General features: G+C 44.9%; 2 protein-coding genes across 2 annotated transcripts in view; both read left to right on the top strand.

The window, feature by feature from the left end:
- Nucleotides 1-602: 602 nt before the first annotated feature.
- LOC146975624 (NLR family CARD domain-containing protein 3-like) overlaps nt 603-20331 on the top strand; it is a 64990-nt gene continuing 45261 nt past the window's right edge. Inside the window, exons 1-2 of the mRNA XM_085794852.1 lie at nt 603-709; nt 10397-10475. Coding sequence (XP_085650978.1) covers nt 10473-10475 — 3 coding nt within the window. The 5' untranslated portion in view covers nt 603-709; nt 10397-10472. The remainder of the gene's footprint in view (nt 710-10396; nt 10476-20331) is intronic.
- On the top strand, nt 13660-15594 carry LOC146975625 (NACHT, LRR and PYD domains-containing protein 3-like). The gene is made up of 3 exons (XM_085794629.1): nt 13660-13870; nt 14626-15112; nt 15585-15594. Exons 1-3 carry the CDS (start codon nt 13660-13662, stop codon nt 15592-15594), a joined length of 708 nt encoding a protein of 235 aa, XP_085650755.1.

The following is a 20331-nucleotide window of genomic DNA, read 5'->3' as shown; positions in this document are numbered from 1 at the left end:
CATAGGAAATTAATATATCAGAACGTTCAGGGCAAAGCCATCATCATGTCCAGCAAGTTTGAAGTTGATCGGATAAAGTATTTTTTTATTTGCCTTTATTTAACCAGGTTGGTCCCGTTGAGACACAATGATCTCTTTTTCAAGGGAAGCCTGGCCAAGTATGTGGGCGTTAGAGCTGTTCGAAGGTGAAATGGCGAGTAAACGAAACCCTATCAGTGATAACAGAGACTCTGAGCACTGAGTAGACCTATTAGAGTTCCTTTTAGGTACAGGGAATAATAGCAGAAACTGTGTAATGTTCAAATATGTTTATTGAGCAGAACTGTGAAAAGAAAAAAGGAAAAAAGCTAAAGAAAGGGAGATGTCATGTATTATGTTGTAGTACTGGAGTCACCACTAGGTGTGGCTATACAATTACAAGGACTGTGTTGTATATGTTGAAGTGGCACTAGTAAACACTGTTCAGTCTGATTCAAGATGGCTCCTCATTGACTACTAAATATTACACTCTCTAAAAGTTAGTTTCCTGAAAGATTGAATTTATTTTCTTTCTGTTTTTATACAGCATGCACATTTATCAGTTGTGTTGTTGTTTCAGGATCCAGCAGCAGAGACCAGACTCTCCTGAACCCAGCTGTCTGTCTTTAAAGAGCGATGACTCAAAGGAATTGTTCACGGACTTCAGAGGACGTGGATCAGCTGAAGAGATGTAAAACTTAACAACTTAAGCCGCTTTCCCACAAAAATTAGCGGGTCGACGCAGGTTTTTTAAACGCGGGTCGACCAGCTAACAATCGGCATTTGGTTCCTTTCCCATTTACCAAAATGAGCCAGGTCTGACCCCCGCTGGGGGATCAGACAGAGCATAAACCTATTGTTGTCTCACGTGTTTTTTATTCAGAACAGAAAAACACTTACAAAAGCCGTCAGTAGGGGGCAGTATAACATCTCAACACTGTGTGAAATTACTTTTTTCTCCCACTCCCACTTAATTTACACTGGCATTTAAGCACTTAAGCAATTTCCATAACTAAGATCAGTGCTCAACCTCACAAATAATGTCAAAATAATAAATCATTTCAAACTTGTATAAGTTTCTTTTCCCTTATTATTATTTTTCTTATTCCCTGTTACCTTGCGTACTGTGTTCACAACATATAACATATTGAACAATGACAGTACAGTAAGCATATTACACAGATTTAAACAGGGTAAAGCCCGATCTCTTTTCTAAGGTACTCAAACCTTTGTCTTGTAAGTGGCTTGGTCAAGATATCTGCCTTCATATCAACTGTTGGACAATACTGTACTTGTATTTGCCCATTCTGCACACATTCACGAATGTAATGGTAGCGAATGTCTATGTGTTTAGTTCTTGAATGATTGACTGGATTCTTTGCGATTGCGATGGCTCCTTGATTGTCCTCCAGGATCACTGTAGGCGAATCATTCATTCCAAGTTCAGTCAGTAATCGCTTCAGCCAGGTACCTTCTTGAGCTCCTTGGCTGAGTGCAATATACTCGGCTTCTGCTGTTGACAGTGCAACTGTTGCTTGTTTCTTGCTGAACCAACTCACTGCTCCTCCACTCAGGAAAAACATATTTCCAGTTGTTGAGCGACGGTCATCCTGATCTCCGGCCCAATCAGCATCTGAGAAACCAATCAAAGTTCCTGACTCTGACTGCTCATACTTGAGGGCAAGATTCACTGTTCCCTTCAAGTATCGAAGAATTCTTTTCACAGCCGTCAGATGTTCAGTGTTTGGATTTGCATTGAACTTTGACACAACACTCACCGCTTGTGCTATGTCTGGTCGTGTGGCCATTGCTGCATACAACAAACTACCTACCATGGACTGATAAGTACTTGGGTTCACTGGTTTACTGACAACATCATCTTTTCTTAACTTTATATTTGCATCTGCAGGGGTTGCAATGGGATTAGCATTGTTCATTCCATACTTCTGGAGAATGGTTTCAATGTAATGCTTCTGATGCAGAAAGACACACTTCTTTGCTTTGTCTTGAACAACAGATATGCCCAGGATATAAGACAGTTCCCCCATGTCCTTCATCTTGTAGCGTCTTTTGAGAGCTTGTTTCAGCTCATCCATGCTTTCTTTTGATTCTGTAATCAAAATCAGATCATCAACATACACAGCTAGAATCTCTAGCTCCTGTCGAGCTCTCACAAACACACATGGGTCTGATGTGCTCTGTTTAAAGTCTATGGGCCCTAGTTTCTTGGCGCAGCGCAGGTTGCGCAAGGTAACGCAGCTGGTCTAATGCAAGTTTCGACCAGCGCAGCCTAGTGCAAAGTCAGATTGGAAGATTGGTAGATCGCGCTGCGCTGAGATAGGCGTGGCCGCGCAGCAGGGGGAGGCGTCACAGATTGTGCTTGGTGCAGCGGAAGTTTTGTGCGAAAATGTCCCGCCGAGGTTGCGCTGAAAGCTCGCCACCTCCAACCAGGTCTACTCTCAGCGCAGGGCGAAGCGCAGCAGGTGCAGTGGAAGTTTGGCTGACTGACCTGCAGTGCACACACGTCACCAAGACCTCACAGGCAGATCTCCACAGTTCCAGACACATTTCAATGCAATAAATATCCACAATAACCACTATTTAATGCAACTAACGGAATCAACACGTGAATTTATATCTAGGCTATATAGATTGTCCCGTCACATCTGACGTCAGATCAAAGCAGAGATCAAAGGCTGTGGCACGCGTAATAAACTCCACCTGAATTAACACAGCAGGGACGAACTGGCACTGAAAAGCAGCTGTGGATGTCCCAAAAGCAGGACTGAGGGTGGATGACTGCATGTCGCTGCCGTGTTGAGATACCACTCTGCCGTTGTGATGATCGCTTTATTTATTTATTTACTTATTAATTCATTAGCGCCAGCGACCGCATCAGGCAGCCGTAATGAAAAACAAAACACAAATCTTCATCTCTCTTAGTCCACCACAACAGCCCCGGTATCAGATAGTCAGTATATAGCCTACTACAGTATACTCAGCATCTCTATCACAGAAAAAAAAGAGACGGACAGAGAGAGAGAGAGAGAGAGAGAGCGCGTCCTTTACGCTGATTTATGTTGTGATTAGTGTACACCTCTCATCTGTCTTACACAGGGAATAATACATTGAAATGAATAAATGTGAGTTTCTTCATTAGTTTATTAGTTGTTGTTTCTTACATTGGGCAGCCGTTCTCAGTGTATCAGATCAGTCCTGGTTAAGTATATTAGTAAACTCATTATTCGGCCACTCTGAGCTCGGACCTCCGGACCAAAACAGCTGTTTCCTCCTGGGAGAGGTTCGGCCTCTGGCGTCGCTGTCTCCTCCGTCCATGTCAAAGTATAAAATGACAAACTTGCAGTGCGCATCGCCCGCGGAGCAGTTAAAGGTGAGGAGAGGAGCTCCTTTGATTGGTGAAGATCCGAATCGGCTGTGTTAATCCCACTTCTCCTCCTCCTGTCTCCCTCCCGCCCTCTCTCCTCCCTCTTTGCCGTTTGCGCCGGTGGGAGGGACGAGGGGAGGGATTGCGCTGGTCTAAGTCTGACTGCGCGGCCCACCAATCTTGCGAAATGGACCTGGGCCACACCCCGTTGACGTGGTGAAGCTGCGCTGATGTTAGACTTCACCTGGTCTAAGAAACTAGGGCCCAATGTCTTTCATGAACTCTGTGAAAGCCTTGCTCCAACAGAGAGGAGACTGTTTCAGTCCATATATTGACTTCTTCAGTTTGCACACAAGATGTTCCTGTCCTGGTTTGATGTATCCCTCTGGTTGCTCCATGTAGATTTCTTCCTCTAGATGTCCATTTAGGAATGCAGTTACTACGTTCATCTGGTGTACATGTACTGTAGATTGTTCTGGACAGCAAAAGACAGTAATGTACGAATCAAGCTGAATCGTACCACAGGTGAAAATGTTTCATCATAGTCAGCACCATACATCTGTGAGTAGCCCTTAGCAACGAGTCTACACTTGTGTCTCTCCACTCGTCCGTCACTGTGATGCTTGACTTTGAACACCCACCTTGATCCTATTGCCTTGCGATCTTTTGGTAAATCCACTGAGTCCCACGTTTCATTTTCTAGCAGTGACTCATATTCCAGGTCAGCCGCTTCCTGCCATTCCTTTGCATTGGGACTCATCAATGCCTCTTTCAGTGTGCTTGGCTCTGTAACACAACACACATTAGCAATATGATCAACAGTTACTTTGTCAGCAAACTCATCATATCCATATCTCTTTGGAGGCTTCCTGATTCTGCTGCTTTCTCTAGCAGATTCACTGACAGTGGTCTCGTCAGATGGTGTTTCCTGTTCATCAGTATTGATGGATATTTCCTTCTCTGAACTGGATACTTCCACTTCTTGTTTCCAACCGAAGTCAGATTCATTGAAGATGACGTCTCGACGAATGAGAATCCTCCTTTTTTCTTCATCTAAGAGACGGTAGCCTTTTGCATTGAAGCGAAGTTTCACAGCTTTCTTGTCCAGTTTTCTTCTTTCTGTGTCTGGAACATGTGCATAAGCAACACAACCAAATACTCTCATGTGACTCATGTCCGGCTTTTTGCCACTCCATCTCTGGTATGGTGTCACTTTCTTCAGAACAGATGTGGGCAACCTGTTCTGTATATATGCTGCAGTTGCTACAGCCTCTGCCCATTTTTGGCAATTTAGCATGAGACAGCATACTTCTGGCTGCTTCAATCAGTGTTCTGTTTTTCCTTTCAGCAACACCATTTTGCTGAGGTGTATGAGGTACAGTCATCTCATGGTGAGCTTTCAAGTATTCTTGAAATTCACTGGATGTGTATTCAAACTCTTTAAATTTGCTAAGAACCTCACTTTTTTGTTTCAGGAAGTAGACTTTGCAACATCTGGAATAATCATCAATAAAAGTCACAAAGTACTTTGCTCCACCTATTGACTCATGCATGGGACCACAGACATCACGATGAATCAACTGGCTTGTGTGGTTTTCTAGACAGCTTGCCCTCCACACAGGCTTCACAGAAGGTAGCTTCTTTCTCTGCAGTAAAATCCACTCCATTTACCAGATGTTTGAGTTCCTTTAATTTGCTGGTGTGACCCAGACGCTGATGCCACAGGCTGGCTGTTACTGATGCACTTGATGCACCATGACACACAGGCAAACTTCCCTCGACGTCCAGCTGATATAGTCCATCAGATCTTTGTGTTCCCATCCCATGGAGAGTTCCATCTTTCCCACGTATGTAGCAGCGAGACTTCTTGAACTGCACTGTATTTCCTTTTCTTGTAGCAGCTCCCACTGAGAAAAGATTTCCGGATAACTTGGGAACATACAGCACATCATACATTGTGACATTTTTTACATCACTGATTTTGAATGTCATTCTGAGTTTGATGTTACCAAGTCCGAGTGCATCCACCACCCTACCATCACCAAGTTTTACAGACTGTGGTTCTGAAAACTGTTGGTAGTCTTGAAGACATTCTTTATAGCAAGTCATGTGCTTTGATGCTCCAGAGTCAATCAACCACTGAGCCTGTGGTGACATCTCATCCTGATTAGTCTCTTTAAAGCAGAAGTAAGTGATATATTTGTGTTAATATAAGTCTTAAATAGTTATATCTTCCAACAGCAATCACTTACATAGAGTGTTTGGTCTGAAACACGGGTCTGTCAGTCCCTCTGCTCTGCTCTGAGCCGAGGAGAAAACATTTATGTATCCTACAGTTTTTATCCAATGAGGAGAGAGAACGGCATGCAGGGCTGTGTGTGCAGCCAAGGGACGCCGTGAATGTGGCGACGTAGGGACGAGGACAGTTATGGTGCGTTCAAGGAAACTCGTATTTTTCCGACCGTGAAGTCGTACCAGTTCGATCTGGTACGAGTTCACCGGTCGGAAGTTACGAGTGGCCGTTATAGTGACTTTCACCGGTAAAACAGGTCGGAAAAACACGAGTGGGTTGCCTGGAACGCTACAAAGTCGTAAGTTGTGACTTGAAGCTGTAATTTACGATTTCAAAAGCCTGCCTGGAACGCAGCATTAGCGAAAACGACCGGACCACTTACTTCTGCTTTAACTACAAAAGCACTCTCAGATGACTCTTCAGTATCCTCACACATCATGCTTTTGGCCTTGTGGAATTTATTTTTCTTTTTTCCTCTTGGACAGTCATGCTTTATATGACCTTCTTTTCCACATTTATAACATCTCCATGAGCTGGATCTGTCAGGTCCAGCTGCCTTAGAATTAGGCTGCATATCTCCACGAACTTGCGTTGACATGGCCGATGCACCACCCGATGCAGCTCCATTATCATCTGCTTGCACTTTCTTTTGTTCTTCATTTATTAATGCTTGCTGAACAAACTGCAGTGTCAAATTGTCCATCTTTGTTTCTAATGCAGTGACAATTGTAGCATAGCTTGATGGCAAACTACCCCGGAGAGTTACAATCTGGTCTTCCTCTTCAATTATAGCACCTATTGCTCCAAGCTTGTCGGTCAGTTCCTTCATTCGTTTTAAATGTTCAGTTAAACTTTTTCCTTCCTTCATTTCACATCTGAAGTATTTTTTCTTTAGGAACAGTTTATTTGCAAGAGTGTCTCTCTCAAAATGTCCTCTGAGCGTATCCCACGCTTCTTTTGTTGTCTGACAGCTTGTTATCATTTACAGCTGGGGTGTACTTACATTTAGCACCAAAAAGGAGAATGCCTTTTCTTTCCGTCGATGAAACTCAGCTTGTGTAGTAGCATTAGCTCCTGCTGCTAGCACATCCGTTTCCATTACCATGCCCCACAGTCCTTTTGCCTTCAGCAAGTGCTCCATCTGAAATGTCCATGTTGCCCAGTTCTCTGGTTCGCTCAGCTTGTCAATAAACAGCTTATCTTCCATTGTGAATCCCACAACACTGTTTATATCACGACGCGGCTTTTCTGCGACGCTCTGGGCCCATAACCTATCTCACGTGTTTTTTATTCAGAACAGAAAAACACTTACAAAAGCCGTCAGTAGGGGGCAGTATAACATCTCAACACTGTGTCAAATTACTTTTTTCTACAACAAAACCAGTTGTTTTCATCCGTGGTGCAAGAAACACCGTGTCATGCCACAGCTGCCCGCTGCGGAATGTGAGGTCCGTCGGCCAGGGCATACGAGGTGTCTGGCTGACCTGCGGAGGACAGCGAGTCTTATGACGGACGTCCGCGGCACAACACGTCAGTTAAACAGACTTACTTATTTTTTTCAATCGTTTTTGGTCAGTCTTCTTTGATCTTTTGATCCCAGTCTCAAATGAGAGAAGAGCTTTGTTTTGGTACGTGATATGAGATGCGTCTGGCGCGATGACATGGCGTCACGTAACTATCAACGTCATCACGTAAAGCAGGTTGACCGGGGTCTGTCGTTCCCACTGCAAACCGGGCGCATGACGTCTGTCCGACTACCCATTTCTCCGACCACCCATTTCTCCGACTCCGACCATACATTTCTTTATTTTTGCGTCCATCAGTCCGACCTCCCACTTCTCCGACTTAAGTAGCCCTAACCCTTAACCTTACCCTAAACCTAACCTCAACACTGTAGAATGGGTAGTCGGAGAAATGAGCCGTCGGACTTGTGGGCAGTCGGACTGACGTATGCTCCCCCTGCAAACCGATCGGAGCCGAGCCGATTGAAGGCGATTTTAACCGGGTCCATGGCACTGGTCCGACCTCCCATTAGTCCGACTTCCCAGTAGTTCGACCTCCCATTGGTTCGACAATCGGAGTAATGAGAGTTCGAACTAATGGGAGGTCCTCATTAGTTCGAACTGGACTAGTTATTAGCATTAGTCAAACTCTCCATTTTCACCGTTAACTATGCATTTATATAATTATTCATATAGGCTCCACCTGTCAATAAGACACATGTGGAAGAAGAGGTGCAGTTTATTGTGTTTCACCAACGAGGAGCTGTCATTACACACGACTTTTACGCACTGCTGCGTGCTCATTAGTGTCCATAATTAAACCTTGACACTCATCAAATCAAACTTACATTACAGACAGGTATACAGACAGGTGGATTGGGTTCTCTCTCTCTCTCTCTCTCTCCCACTCCGAACAGACAGACGGACGCAATCAGAAAGGAAACGGAGGCTGCGCATTGATCCTTTTTTCCTTTCTGGGATCAAACGGATCATGTGCAAAACAAGCACTTCATATTAATAACATATAACACTCATTATGCTTCCAGCCTGTCTAGCCTCTACCTGGTGTTTTTACTAAACTTAACCAACTCCTTTCTTCATTGCCTGAACCTAACCAAAGCGAAATTTACTTTTTTTTTCTCTCTCAGTCTGCTGTCAGCAGGAGCGGCGGCTGCAGCAGGCACGCGCCCGTGAAGTGAGCTCAAGCCAGGTTCAGCCACGCTCGAGCGGAGGGGGGGAGAGAAAAAAAAGGTGTATTTCTATTACTCTGTACTCTGGGAGGGGGGGCTTTGATTATCAGTTTACATATCTTGATCAGCATTTATGATGGTTGTGCGCGATCTGACATGATCTGGCTCCTTTCTGGACGGCGTGTGTGTGATGTGCGTTTCTGTGTGTTTCTGAGAGCTCTCTCTCTTTCAGTAATTCTCGTTATTTTGCTCTCTCTCACAGAGAGAGAGAGAGAGAGAGAGAGAGAGAGAGAGCTGCATGCTCCTATCAATGGAAGAGCTTGTCACAAAGTAGCGATGGCAGTTCGAACTAACGGGACCACCCATTGGTTCGACCTCCTATTGGTCCGACTTGTGGTTGATTTTGTCGGAGTAACGGGAGGTCGAACCAATGGGAGGTCGGACCAGTGGGTATTTTGTCGGGGTAACGGGAGATCGAACCAATGGAAGGTCGGACCAATGGGCAGTTCCCTTTTAAAGCAGTACTTAAGAACTTTCAGTTTTGGTTGAGTTTGGCGGCGCCTGTGGACCAAAGCGGTAGTGTTTTGCCTGAAGGAAGACTCCATTTCCCATGAGCACTAGCGTGAAGCCCTGTAAATATCCTGCATTAAAATTAACAGAAGACATCAAAACTAAGTTTCTGTTTCCAGTGGATCATTTCAAAGTGAAAACAAAAACATAATCCATTGCTAAAGTGCCATTTTGCCTGTTCCCTCCTTGTTGTGACTCGCAAAAGTGAAAGTGAAAGTAAAGTGAGAGCAGGGTTCCTACCATGCTCCTCAAAGTTGCTTAGTGCCAGAGAAAGAGATACAGACCCCCTCAGACCACGACAGAGGTGTCATTCAACTTGTCGATGTATCATCACAAAAGTTATGAAAATATTTTATGAAGGTTGAAAAGTTACTTAGTGTTGGTAACTTGCGTCGCTTGCCGAGTCGTTTGACGCGGGTCGGTGCGCCTTTCCCACAAAAGCCGATTGTTAGCGGGTTTAAACGGGTTTCTTGGCCAGTGGGAAAGGGGTATTTGGTTCAAAACTTTTAAATTTCCATTAAACATTCTTCCTGTGGTGTCAAATGTCAATAATTCATCATAAAAGCTAAGCAATGATTTAAACACAAATTGTCCAGCTGCAGTAAGAGTCCCTGCCTTAACATCCACATGTTATTTAATTTTTTTAAAGTATATTTTTGGGCTTTTAATTGCCTTTAATCAATAGCACAGTGGAGAGAGAGACAGGACATGGGGAGGCAGAGAGGGGGAATAACATGGACAGGATTCGAACTGGGGCCGCCTGCAGTGAGGACTGTAGCCTCAAAATCGGGCGACAGCTCTACCAAGTGAGCTAAATGCTGTCCCATCCACGTGTTATCGTTCAGTAATTCTCACAGTGCAGCCCAATAGCAACAGGAAATATGTAAGCACCATTTGTAACTCGAAAAAACCTTTGCAGATGATTCTTTTGAAAACCTGTTGTTTCAGGATCCAGCAGCAGAGACCAGACTCTCCTGAACCCAGCTGTCTGTCTTTAAAGAGCGATGACTCAAAGGAATTGTTCACTGACTTTAAAGGAGGACGTGGATCAGCTGAAGAGATGTAAAACAAAACTTAAGTTCAAAACTTTCTAATTTCCATTGAACGTTTTTCCTGTGGAGTCATATGTCAATGATTCACCATAAAATCTGAGCTATAATGTGGATCAGCTGATCAGATGTAAGCTGGTGGTGGTAAGCTAGGTCTGTAGCCACAGCTGCCCTGGGGCAGACTGAGAGACATGTGGCTGCCAATGTGCGCCAAACATTCAGATGCATTCACAAGAAGCAAGGTGGGTAAGGTGTCTTGCCCAAGGACACTACAGAAGCAATAGGGACAGAGTGGGATTCAAACAACCAACTCCCTGAACATACAGTATAAAGTCCATTTTGCATTATCTCTCTGTACTGATGTTCGCTTGACACTGATAACTCCACAGAGTGGACCAGGAGAGCTCAGAGGTTCCCAGTGGTCAGTCTGCCCAGCAGCATCAAACACACCTGGACTCCATATTTATGGTGAGGACATGTCCAACAGCTGCTGTTACATTTGTTGTGTTCACAATCATCTCCATGCTGCACTTTGACACCAGTGGATTGGTAACCCTGGTTTATGCTTCTTACGCCGTTGACGCGGACCCTATGCCGTAGCCTGACGTGCACCTCCAAAAAATCCTGACTACGCGTCGCTTCAACGCGTCACGACGCGAACTACAAGGACTGTGATTGGTCACACCTCCGCAAACGTCTTCTCCGTCACCTACGCTTCAACATTTGCAATAAAACCGTTTGTTTTTCAGTTGCCATTGTTTACTGTGACCGGAAGCAACGCGTTCCCTCGACGCTAGGGGTGTAACTGTATGGGATTTTACCGTACGGTACGGTAACGGTGTTAGTACAGTATACCGCGGTATTTTACGGTGACGGTATTAAAGGTCCCATATTATGCTGTTTTTCAACTATTTCACATGGTTCTAAGCTGTCCAACCATATAGTATTCCTAGTGTATTGTCCCCAAATCAATCTGCATCTCTACATCTCAGTAATCTCTCCAGAGCTCTCCTGCAAACGAGCCATTTCTGTGTCTGCACCTTGAAATGCAAATAAGATGTGTAAACGGGTCGCTGTACTGGAAAAGTGTCAGCGGGCGGAGCTCACGTTTTTCCAGACTGGCCCAGGGGGGAGTATAAGGAAGTACCGGGAGGTGGAGTCACTTGAGTTCAGCGCATCCTGACGTCAAGTCTGCCAGCACTTCCAATTTGCCCGTTTGGAGACACGATCTCAAAAAAGTGTAGAAATCAATTAAGGGAGTGAACAGACTTTTTCCACCTCCAGGCGTCATAGAAAGGCCACAGGAACACATAGGACCACTACAAAACCTGTAGAAAGTGGATTTTGCATAATATGGGCCCTTTAAAATTAAAGTACATGCTTTAAAGTAATACAACTTATATTTGGTTTATGGAGAGATGCATAATATATATGTCTCTATTATGCATCTCTCCGTTCATCTATTATAGTCCATCTTTCTCTCTCTCTTTCGTCTTTTTTTTTCTTTGGCATGACGTCACGTACTGATGAAGTGGGGTCCGCCCGCTATTCAGACATCCCGCTATTCCGACATGTCTCCATTTAGACATCCCGCTATTATGACTTCCCTCTATCTAGACATGCCGGTAGTCCGACACTTTTTGATACCGCTATTCCGACACGTCATCTTTTTTTTTTTTTTTTTACAACCGTGATGCCCAGGCGCGTCTCTCTCTCTCTTTTCTTTTCAGCATGCCTATCACCGATTTGATGAGGGAGTGATGTTCTTAATCTCAACAACTAAACTATTAAGTCACAAACAAAACTGACACACATGATAAACAAACAGAACTGTGCTGCAGTTTGTCAAGTTAACCTGTCACCTTCAGCACCACGGACAGCGCCGCGGATGAGCCGCGGAGCTGCAGCTGTGAGCGTCTGGGTTCTGGGCTTAGGGCCTGGGGCCTCATTTATCAAAACTGTAAGTAAGCAGTGCAAAACTGCTGCTACTAAATTTTTTGCTGAGGCCTACGGCGAAAAGACACTCAAAATATTTATACCTTTTTCAGATCTATCAAACTGTGCATGCACAACTCTCTGCAATTTCTCTTTAATAAATCAAACTGGATCCAAGAATGGTGCGCACTTGAACACACCTCATATTCCGCCCCCGGAACCCCTAGACACAACCATATATGGTCAGCACGTGCATATTAATTAGCCATGTGCGCTCTGTGGCGCGGCAACAAAGTGACAACGAAGACAACGGGCGGGGGAAAGAAAGCGAGATACATGCCATCGGGCAATAAATCAGTCAGAAAAATATCTTGCATTTTAATAAGCCACAAAAAACAAAAACCTCCCAAATCTCAACAAAAGGGAGCAGAAAGAAGAATAATCTTATGTAAACTGCCCCTTTATCCCAGAAAATCTTTTTTTTTTTCCTTTTACCTATGTTAAAACAATGTAAAACAGGATTTCCAGGATAGTTACCATTACTTTGAACGCCTTTCCACTACACAGTTACAGCTCTACTGGACTCGGTTTAGGTCATTTTCCATTACAGCTGAGTCCTTCACAGTTCCACCTCAGGGCCGCGTTGTCTCACTCTTTATTCTCTCGTCAGCTCCAAACACACGTGCACCTCGTTAACTCAGGTGACAGAATAATAACAGTCTCAGTAGCTGCAGATCAGCGGGCGCTGCTGCTGGTGTGTTTTTAAACTTGGAGGGTTTGTTTTTTCTTCTCTCTTATAGGCCTATATGTATTTGTGTATGAGAAACAGTGTCTCAGATGAAAAACAAAAACAGAAGGACACGTCTGACTATAATGTAATCAATCAATGTCGGAAAAGCGAAATGTTTGAAAAATAGTAAATTGCCGCTACTCCGACAATGAAAAAAAAAATGTCGGAATAGTGGGACGTTTGAAAAATAATGTTAATGCCGCTATTCCGACAATTAGAAGTCAATGTCGAAATAGCGGCATGTCTGAATAGCAGCATGTAACCTGATGAAGTTCGGCTTGTGGCTAACACGGAGCTAATGCTAACACGGACACGGACACACACACACCATGGATCTTTTATATGATAATGTAATACATCATGACACACATACACATGCCTTCATGTTTTGGAACCTTATTCATGTGTGTGTGTGTCTGTGCCTCTGTGTGTGGCCGTGTTAGCGTTAGCTCCATGTTAGCAAACACCGCTCTCAAACCACGAGCCAAACTTTTTTATTTTTTTCCCCCCAACAACGTGTTTCTATGGTTTCCGCCGGCGTCAACCAATCACGATTTGTGATTGGTCTGCAAGCTACAGGCACCGGAGCCGATCTGAAAGCCCGTTGTAAACAAAAGCATGTGTGCACAGTGACATGTGAGTGACATGTGAGTTCTGACGTAATTAATTACCGTCACCGTGAGCTGGGAAATCTCACGGTGTCACCACCTTGGCTTTATACCACCATGGTATACCTTTACACCCCTACTCGACGCAGAACTTTGAATGCTCAATGACGGCGTCGGGTCTACGCTGTAGGTACGCCGTCACCGCGACGCAGAAGCATAAACCAGGCTTTAGTCTGTCCAACATGGATCTGATGTTCGGCTCCATGGTTTTAGTTTGATGCTGTCACTCATAGAGTTTCTGTTCCAGCTGCTGGAGAACATGGTCACTTTTGTGAAGAATGAGCTGACGAAGATCCACAAGCTTCTGAGTCCAGATTACCCGGAATGCTCAAGGAGTCAGAGGGAGGATGAGGAGGTGTTGGACAGTGATGATGAAGAGCAGAGGAGCAGCAGAGAGACATTAGTGATGATCACAGTGAACTTCCTGAGGAGGATGAAGCAGGAGGAGCTGGCTGAGTGTCTGCAGAGCAGTAAGAGGATTTCTCTAAAGATTCAACCTGATGGATGAATTAGATGTTCAACACATAATCACATGGAGGGAAATGTGTTCATATGGTCGCTATTTAAAGGAATTGAAGGGACATGGTGTAACTTCTCCTGTTATCTATTCACGTAAATCGATTATTTCGTTCAAAATTATGCTTTTCATCAATCAGTAATCAACCCCATCAACAAACTGAAGTGTTAGCCGTTAATATCATGTCACGTCGCCATGTTTTTATGTTCAGTCGCAGCGTGACGGTATGAAACCACGGAAACTCACCGGAGACACCAGAGCTGTCGGCTCAGGTCGAGGTGGCGTCTGTGAAAAGTCACCGCGGTAACGCAGTGAGGAGGAATGGAGCGTTACACTGATGCTGCATTCACGTGCAGTCGGACAGACGGCCGTCGGTAACATACCAGATGTCATTTTAGTCATAGAATATAATAAAACAATAAAACTGTACAATACAATAAAACATCACCATGATAACATATTGTCACGTGTATTGTTGTGCCTCGTGCTGACGGAACACTTGTTTACATAGAGGCTTGTTTTTGCCGTTATGTGCAGCGGCTGTCGTCCCTCTGCCATCTGCCCAATTTCACGTGAATGCAGCATGAAAAATATAACTGAGTTGCTTGCGATATACAACCGCAACGCTAGATCGGAGTAATTCCTACACAATGTACCTTTAAAATGTTATATTTTCTTCTTGATCTTGTTTCTTGTGTTTTCATTCAGGACATATTGCAGAACTTTGTGGACATAAACTCAAATCTTCCCTGAAGAAGAAGTTCCAGTGTGTGTTTGAGGGGATCTCTAAAGCAGGAAACCCAACTCTTCTGAACCAGATCTACACAGAGCTATACATCACAGAGGGAGGACCTGGAGAGGTCAATGCTGAACATGAGGTCAGACAGATTGAAACAGTGTCCAGGAGACCAGACAGACCAGAAACAACCATCAGACAAGAAGACATCTTTAAAGCCTCACCTGGAAGAGACCGACCAATCAGAACAGTCATGACAAAGGGAGTGGCTGGCATTGGGAAAACAGTCTTAACACAGAAGTTCACTCTGGACTGGGCTGAAGACAAAGACAACCAGGACATACACTTCACATTTCCCTTCACCTTCAGAGAGCTGAATGTGCTGAAAGAGAAAAGGTTCAGCTTGATGAAACTTGTTCATCAGTTCTTCTCTGAAACCAAAGAAGCAGGAATCTGCAGGTTTGATCAGTTCCAGATTGTCTTCATCTTTGACGGTCTGGACGAGTGTCGACCTCCTCTGGACTTCCACAACACTGAGATCCTGACTGATGTGACAGAGTCCACCTCACTCAACGTGCTGCTGACCAACCTCATCAGGGGGAAACTACTTCCCTCTGCTCGCCTCTGGATAACCACACGACCTGCAGCAGCCAATCAGATCCCTCCTCAGTGTGTTGACATGGTGACAGAGGTCAGAGGGTTCACTGACTCACAGAAGGAGGAGTACTTCAGGAAGAGGTTTAGAGATGAGGAGCAGGGCAGAGAGATCATCTTCCACATCAAGAGATCACGAAGCCTCCACATCATGTGCCACATCCCAGTCTTCTGCTGGATCACTGCTACAGTTCTGGAGGAACTGTTCAAGACCAGAGAGGGAGAAGAGCTGCCCAAGACCCTGACTGAGATGTACATCCACTTCCTGGTGGTTCAGTCCAAAGTGAAGAAAGTTAAGTATGATGGAGGAGCTGAGACAGATCCACACTGGAGTCCAGAGAGCAGGAAGATGATTGAGTCTCTGGGAAAACTGGCTTTTGAGCAGCTGGAGAAAGGAAACCTGATCTTCTATGAATCAGACCTGACAGAGAGTGGCATCGATATCAGAGCAGCCTCAGTGTACTCAGGAGTGTTCACACAGATCTTTAAAGAGGAGAGAGGCCTGTACCAGGACAAGGTGTTCTGCTTCGTCCATCTGAGTGTTCAGGAGTTTCTGGCTGCTCTTTATGTTCATCTGACCTTCATCAACTCTAGACTCAACCTGATGTCAAAAAAGAAATCAACCTCCAAGAAGACTGAAAAAAGAGTAAAATCTGCAGAAACACAATTCTACCAGAGTGCTGTGGATGAGGCCTTACAGAGTCCAAATGGACATCTGGACTTGTTCCTCCGCTTCCTCCTGGGTCTTTTACTGGAGACCAATCAGACTCTCCTACGGGGTCTGCTGACACAGACAGGAAGTGACTCATGGTCTAATCAGAAAACAGTCCGGTACATCAAGAAGAAGATTGAAGAGACTCCCTCTGCAGAGAAAAGCATCAACCTGTTCCACTGTCTGAATGAACTGAACGATCGTTCTCTAGTGGAGGAGATCCAACAGTCCCTGAGATCAGGACGTCTCTCCACAGATGAACTGTCTCCTGCTCAATGGTCGGCTCTGGGCTTCATCTTACTGTCATCAGAAGATCTGGATGCGTTTGATCTGAAGAAATACTCTGCTTCAGAGGAGGCTCTTCTGAGGCTGCTGCCAGTGGCCAAAGCCTCCAACAAAGCTATGTAAGTGTACAGATGGATGTACAAATATATATAGATGTATATAGTGTGTTTTTTCTTGTATCTGATTTATATTGCTTTTTATGCCCCTATATTAATTTGTATGTCTGTGCTACTGGATACTTGGAAGTAAATACCTGGAAGTTTCCCTTGGGATCAATGAAGTATCTCCAATTCTAATATAGGTGGATTTATTCATCATCGTATAAAGACACTTCTGTGTTTTGGACTGGGCAAAAAATAAATTAATTTCTTTAATTCCTCTTGATTATCTTTTCAGACTGAGCAGCTGTAACCTCTCAGAGAGAAGCTGTGAAGCTCTGTCCTCAGTCCTCAGCTCCCAGTCCTCTAGTCTGAGACACCTGGACATGAGTAACAACAACCTGCAGGACTCAGGAGTGAAGCTGCTGTCTGGTGGACTGAAGAGTCCACACTGTAGACTGGAAACTCTCAGGTGAGGAGCCATCCAGCTGTTTATCTGATGACACTTGAACACAGCAGCAGGTGTTGACAGAGGGTTCCTGTGTGTTGTTGTGTGTGTTCAGTCTGTCAGGATGTCTGATCACAGAGGAAGGCTGTGCTTCTCTGGCCTCAGCTCTGAGCTCCAACCCCTCCCATCTGAGAGAGCTGGACCTGAGCTTCAATCATCCAGGAGCCTCAGGAGTGAAGCTGCTGTCTGCTGGACTGGAGGATCCAGACTGGAGACTGAACTCTCTCAGGTATGGAGAGGCTGCTGCAGCCACACACGTTGTCTGATAGAGGATGTTACGTCCCCGTCTATGTCTAGGGGTTCACGGGGCGCAATATGAAATAAAATAAAGGAAAAACGGGCACAATATCAAGACAATTAGAATTTATTAACCAAAAATACCAAAATACCAAACCAAATAAACACTGTCCCAACTACAGGGAGTATCAGAGCTCTCACACTGCTCACACAAACAGACCGACACAGCTCACACACAGTCTGCTGTTGACCTACTGGCAATGCTGTGCCTCTGCCTCCAGCTTTTGTATGAGGCCTAATGAGCGACGATTGAATCCAGGTGCACCCCGTCAGTAGGTGCAGGAGGGGCGGTATCTGGGAAGACAGCACACAACACTTACGGCTGTAACACCCCCTCCCATATACAAACCCCCACACTATTCAAAAAGAGTACACAGGGTCAGAAAACACATTTGACACAACACATGACAAACGCTGAGCCCACAGCCCTGGCACTGGACAGGATGGACAAGGACCAGGCAGGATATGGCCTCACTGCCAGCCACGCCCACGTCACCAGACACACCCCGACACTCCAGATATCCACCTGCAGGTGTTGAAAACTGGAAAAAGGCACAGGCAAGCACAACAGAAATGTTGCAATGACAGAGTATGGCAACTAGCCACACCGTTAAAGTTTCAAAACACATAACTGTCACCCGACGAGTCGACCCCTTTGTACCAAGACTCTCGGCACCCATATGTCCATCTGAGGCGCACCTCACTAGGTCACCAGCAGGGCGCGACTGCTCAGGGACAGAAACACAGGGTGAGGGAGACAACACAACATTTGCAACCACAGGGACAGGACAGACTGTGTCGCCGGCCAAGTCGTTCCCCATGATGAAATCAACACCGTCGATAGGAAAATGGGAGCAGACGGCCACCGGGAAGACACCTGTAACAAAAGCAGACTCAACACAAACAGGATGTAGGGGCGCGGGTAGGGAACCCATCTCAACGTCACGAACCACAGCACTACCAACACATGGAACATCAGGAGGCAGAACACAAGGTAGGATGAGGGATTGGGCACAACCAGTGTCACGTAAGACCGTGACTTGCCGTCGGACTTCAGACCTATCAGGGAGACACAAAAGCAAGGAAAACAAATGGTGCAAAGCAATCAGACACACTAGACTGAGCACTGAGGGACACAGGTTGAACCAGCCCAACACCCTTGGGCTGCTGGGAAGCCTGCTGCTTCTTTTTCAGGGCGTCACAGTTTGCAACCAAATGACCAGGTTGGTGACAGAAGAAGCACAACCTCTCACATTTGGAGCTAGAAAACATCAGCATGCAAGCCGGAGTGGGACACATTCTGCGGAGAACTAGGCCCACTAGGAACAGAGGAATCACCTCTAGTGAAACTGGTCTTGTGGGTCAGAATGAACTCATCCGCTAGAACAGCAGCCTGCTGCAGAGGGGTCACTTTTTGGCTTTGACGACTTTGTCACTTCGACGTCCGCTGTCACAGTCTGACTCGTCCCAACACAGTTTATAATGAAGACAAAATCTTTGAGTGTTTCAAACATGAGCTGTGCAGCTTTCATCAATCACAGTGATGAACTACTGGGAGCTGAATAGCGTGGTCCAGGACGCTGTTGTTGAGCCATGTTTCCATAAACACAAAAACACAACAACAACAACAATCAAAGCGAAACTCATACGGTCCGATCGCGGACACCCCGTGCCCCCTTCCCTTGTCGGACAATCAGACCACCCGCCACAGTCTCATTATGTATCCATAGATGTAAACACGTCCTCGTGTTGTCTTTTTTTTTTTTTTTATCCACACCGCTGCTGCTCTCTGTGCACCCGGACGCAGCACAGCATGCAGATCGTATGTGAGGGTGATGTCCTGCACCCCCGACTTAAAAATCCTAGAGGAAACACTGGTTTGCTCCATGACTAAAATGTGCCTATTCAAAATCATTGTGCTAGTATTTCAGTGTGCACTCTGCTTTATCTGTCTATTTTCCAGTTTAAAGCAAACTGATATGGCACAGTTTTTCCCCTCCAAAAAAAAGAGATTATTTAGAGCATTGGTTCCCAACCTTGGGTCCGGGCCCCCCTCAGGGGGGCGTCAGAGATGTCAGGGGGTCCACAGAGCTTTGTTTGTTCTGAGGTTGTGAGATTATCAAAATTAGATTTGTGCATATTGAAATTTTTAAATTCCAATAATACATCCAATTGGATAATCAAAATCATCAAAATCAATCAAAATCAATAGGAACAAAAACCTACATACAACCTACCTGCTTATTTACCTGCTTATAAGGACTTGATAACAATTATGACACAACAAAGGAAAATTGACATAAAGACAAAATAAAAATAGAACGAAATATAATAAAACAAAATAAGGATGGCAAAAAATAGAATAAAAAGGCTTGTCTTTGACAAAAGCAAGGGGGGTCTTTGAGGACAAAAGGTTGGGAACCACTGATTTAGAGGAATGCACACCAGAAAGAGTATCTGAAGAATTTAAATAAGAGAAGTGTTCAGAAGTGTTTTTCTGTAAATGACTAATCGTCAACCAAAAAGTAATCATTAGATTAGTCAAAAAAATAATCGTTAGACTAATCGACTAATCGAAAAAATAGTCGATAGATTAATCGGCAGAAGAATAATCGTTTGGGACAGCCCTAGTCCGTAGTAGACTTATATAGTCCAGCTTATTGTCCAGAGAGCGTACGTTGGCCAGTGTGATGGTGGGGATACCCAGCTTGTGTGGATTTCCTGCTAGTCTAGCTCGGATACCACCGCGCTTACCCCTCCACTGTGGGCGAGGTGCGAGGGTGGGTGTCGGTGATGTTGCCGGTACTCGGAGCAGACTACAGTTCTGTAGGTCTTTAGTTTAGTTAGAGTTTAACTTCAGAAATGTGGTTCTGCCGACATCGACCAGAAACTCTCGACAGTATGTGCGCTTCAGGACAATGATGAAGACGTGCAAAAACACGGTGACTTACAAGACAAAAAGAAAGAGAGAGAGATAAGCCACAGCGTGTGCATGCGCCGCCATTTCGCCGCCATAGGGTGACTTGGGCACCCTATTGAACAGTGATTGATCAGAAACTATATGACGAAATGTGGATTAATACACCAATACACAAGACTTGTGTCTACTGTTTAAAGTTGAAAT

Source organism: Trachurus japonicus, chromosome 13, assembly GCF_045865225.1.
Source record: "Trachurus japonicus isolate A0001 chromosome 13, Traja_1.0".
In the NCBI taxonomy this organism is placed as follows: Eukaryota; Metazoa; Chordata; class Actinopteri; order Carangiformes; family Carangidae; genus Trachurus; species Trachurus japonicus.
The sequence above is the reverse complement of the archived record's forward strand: the minus strand, read 5'-3'. Positions and strand labels throughout refer to the sequence as shown.

Excerpts from the sequence above, each read along its gene's own strand:
- LOC146975625 (XM_085794629.1), top strand. The coding sequence starts at position 13,660 with ATGGTCACTTTTGTGAAGAATGAGCTGACGAAGATCCACAAGCTTCTG. Across the intron at positions 13,871-14,625 it reads GGCTGAGTGTCTGCAGAGCA|GACATATTGCAGAACTTTGT; the intron begins GTAAGAGGATTT and ends GTTTTCATTCAG.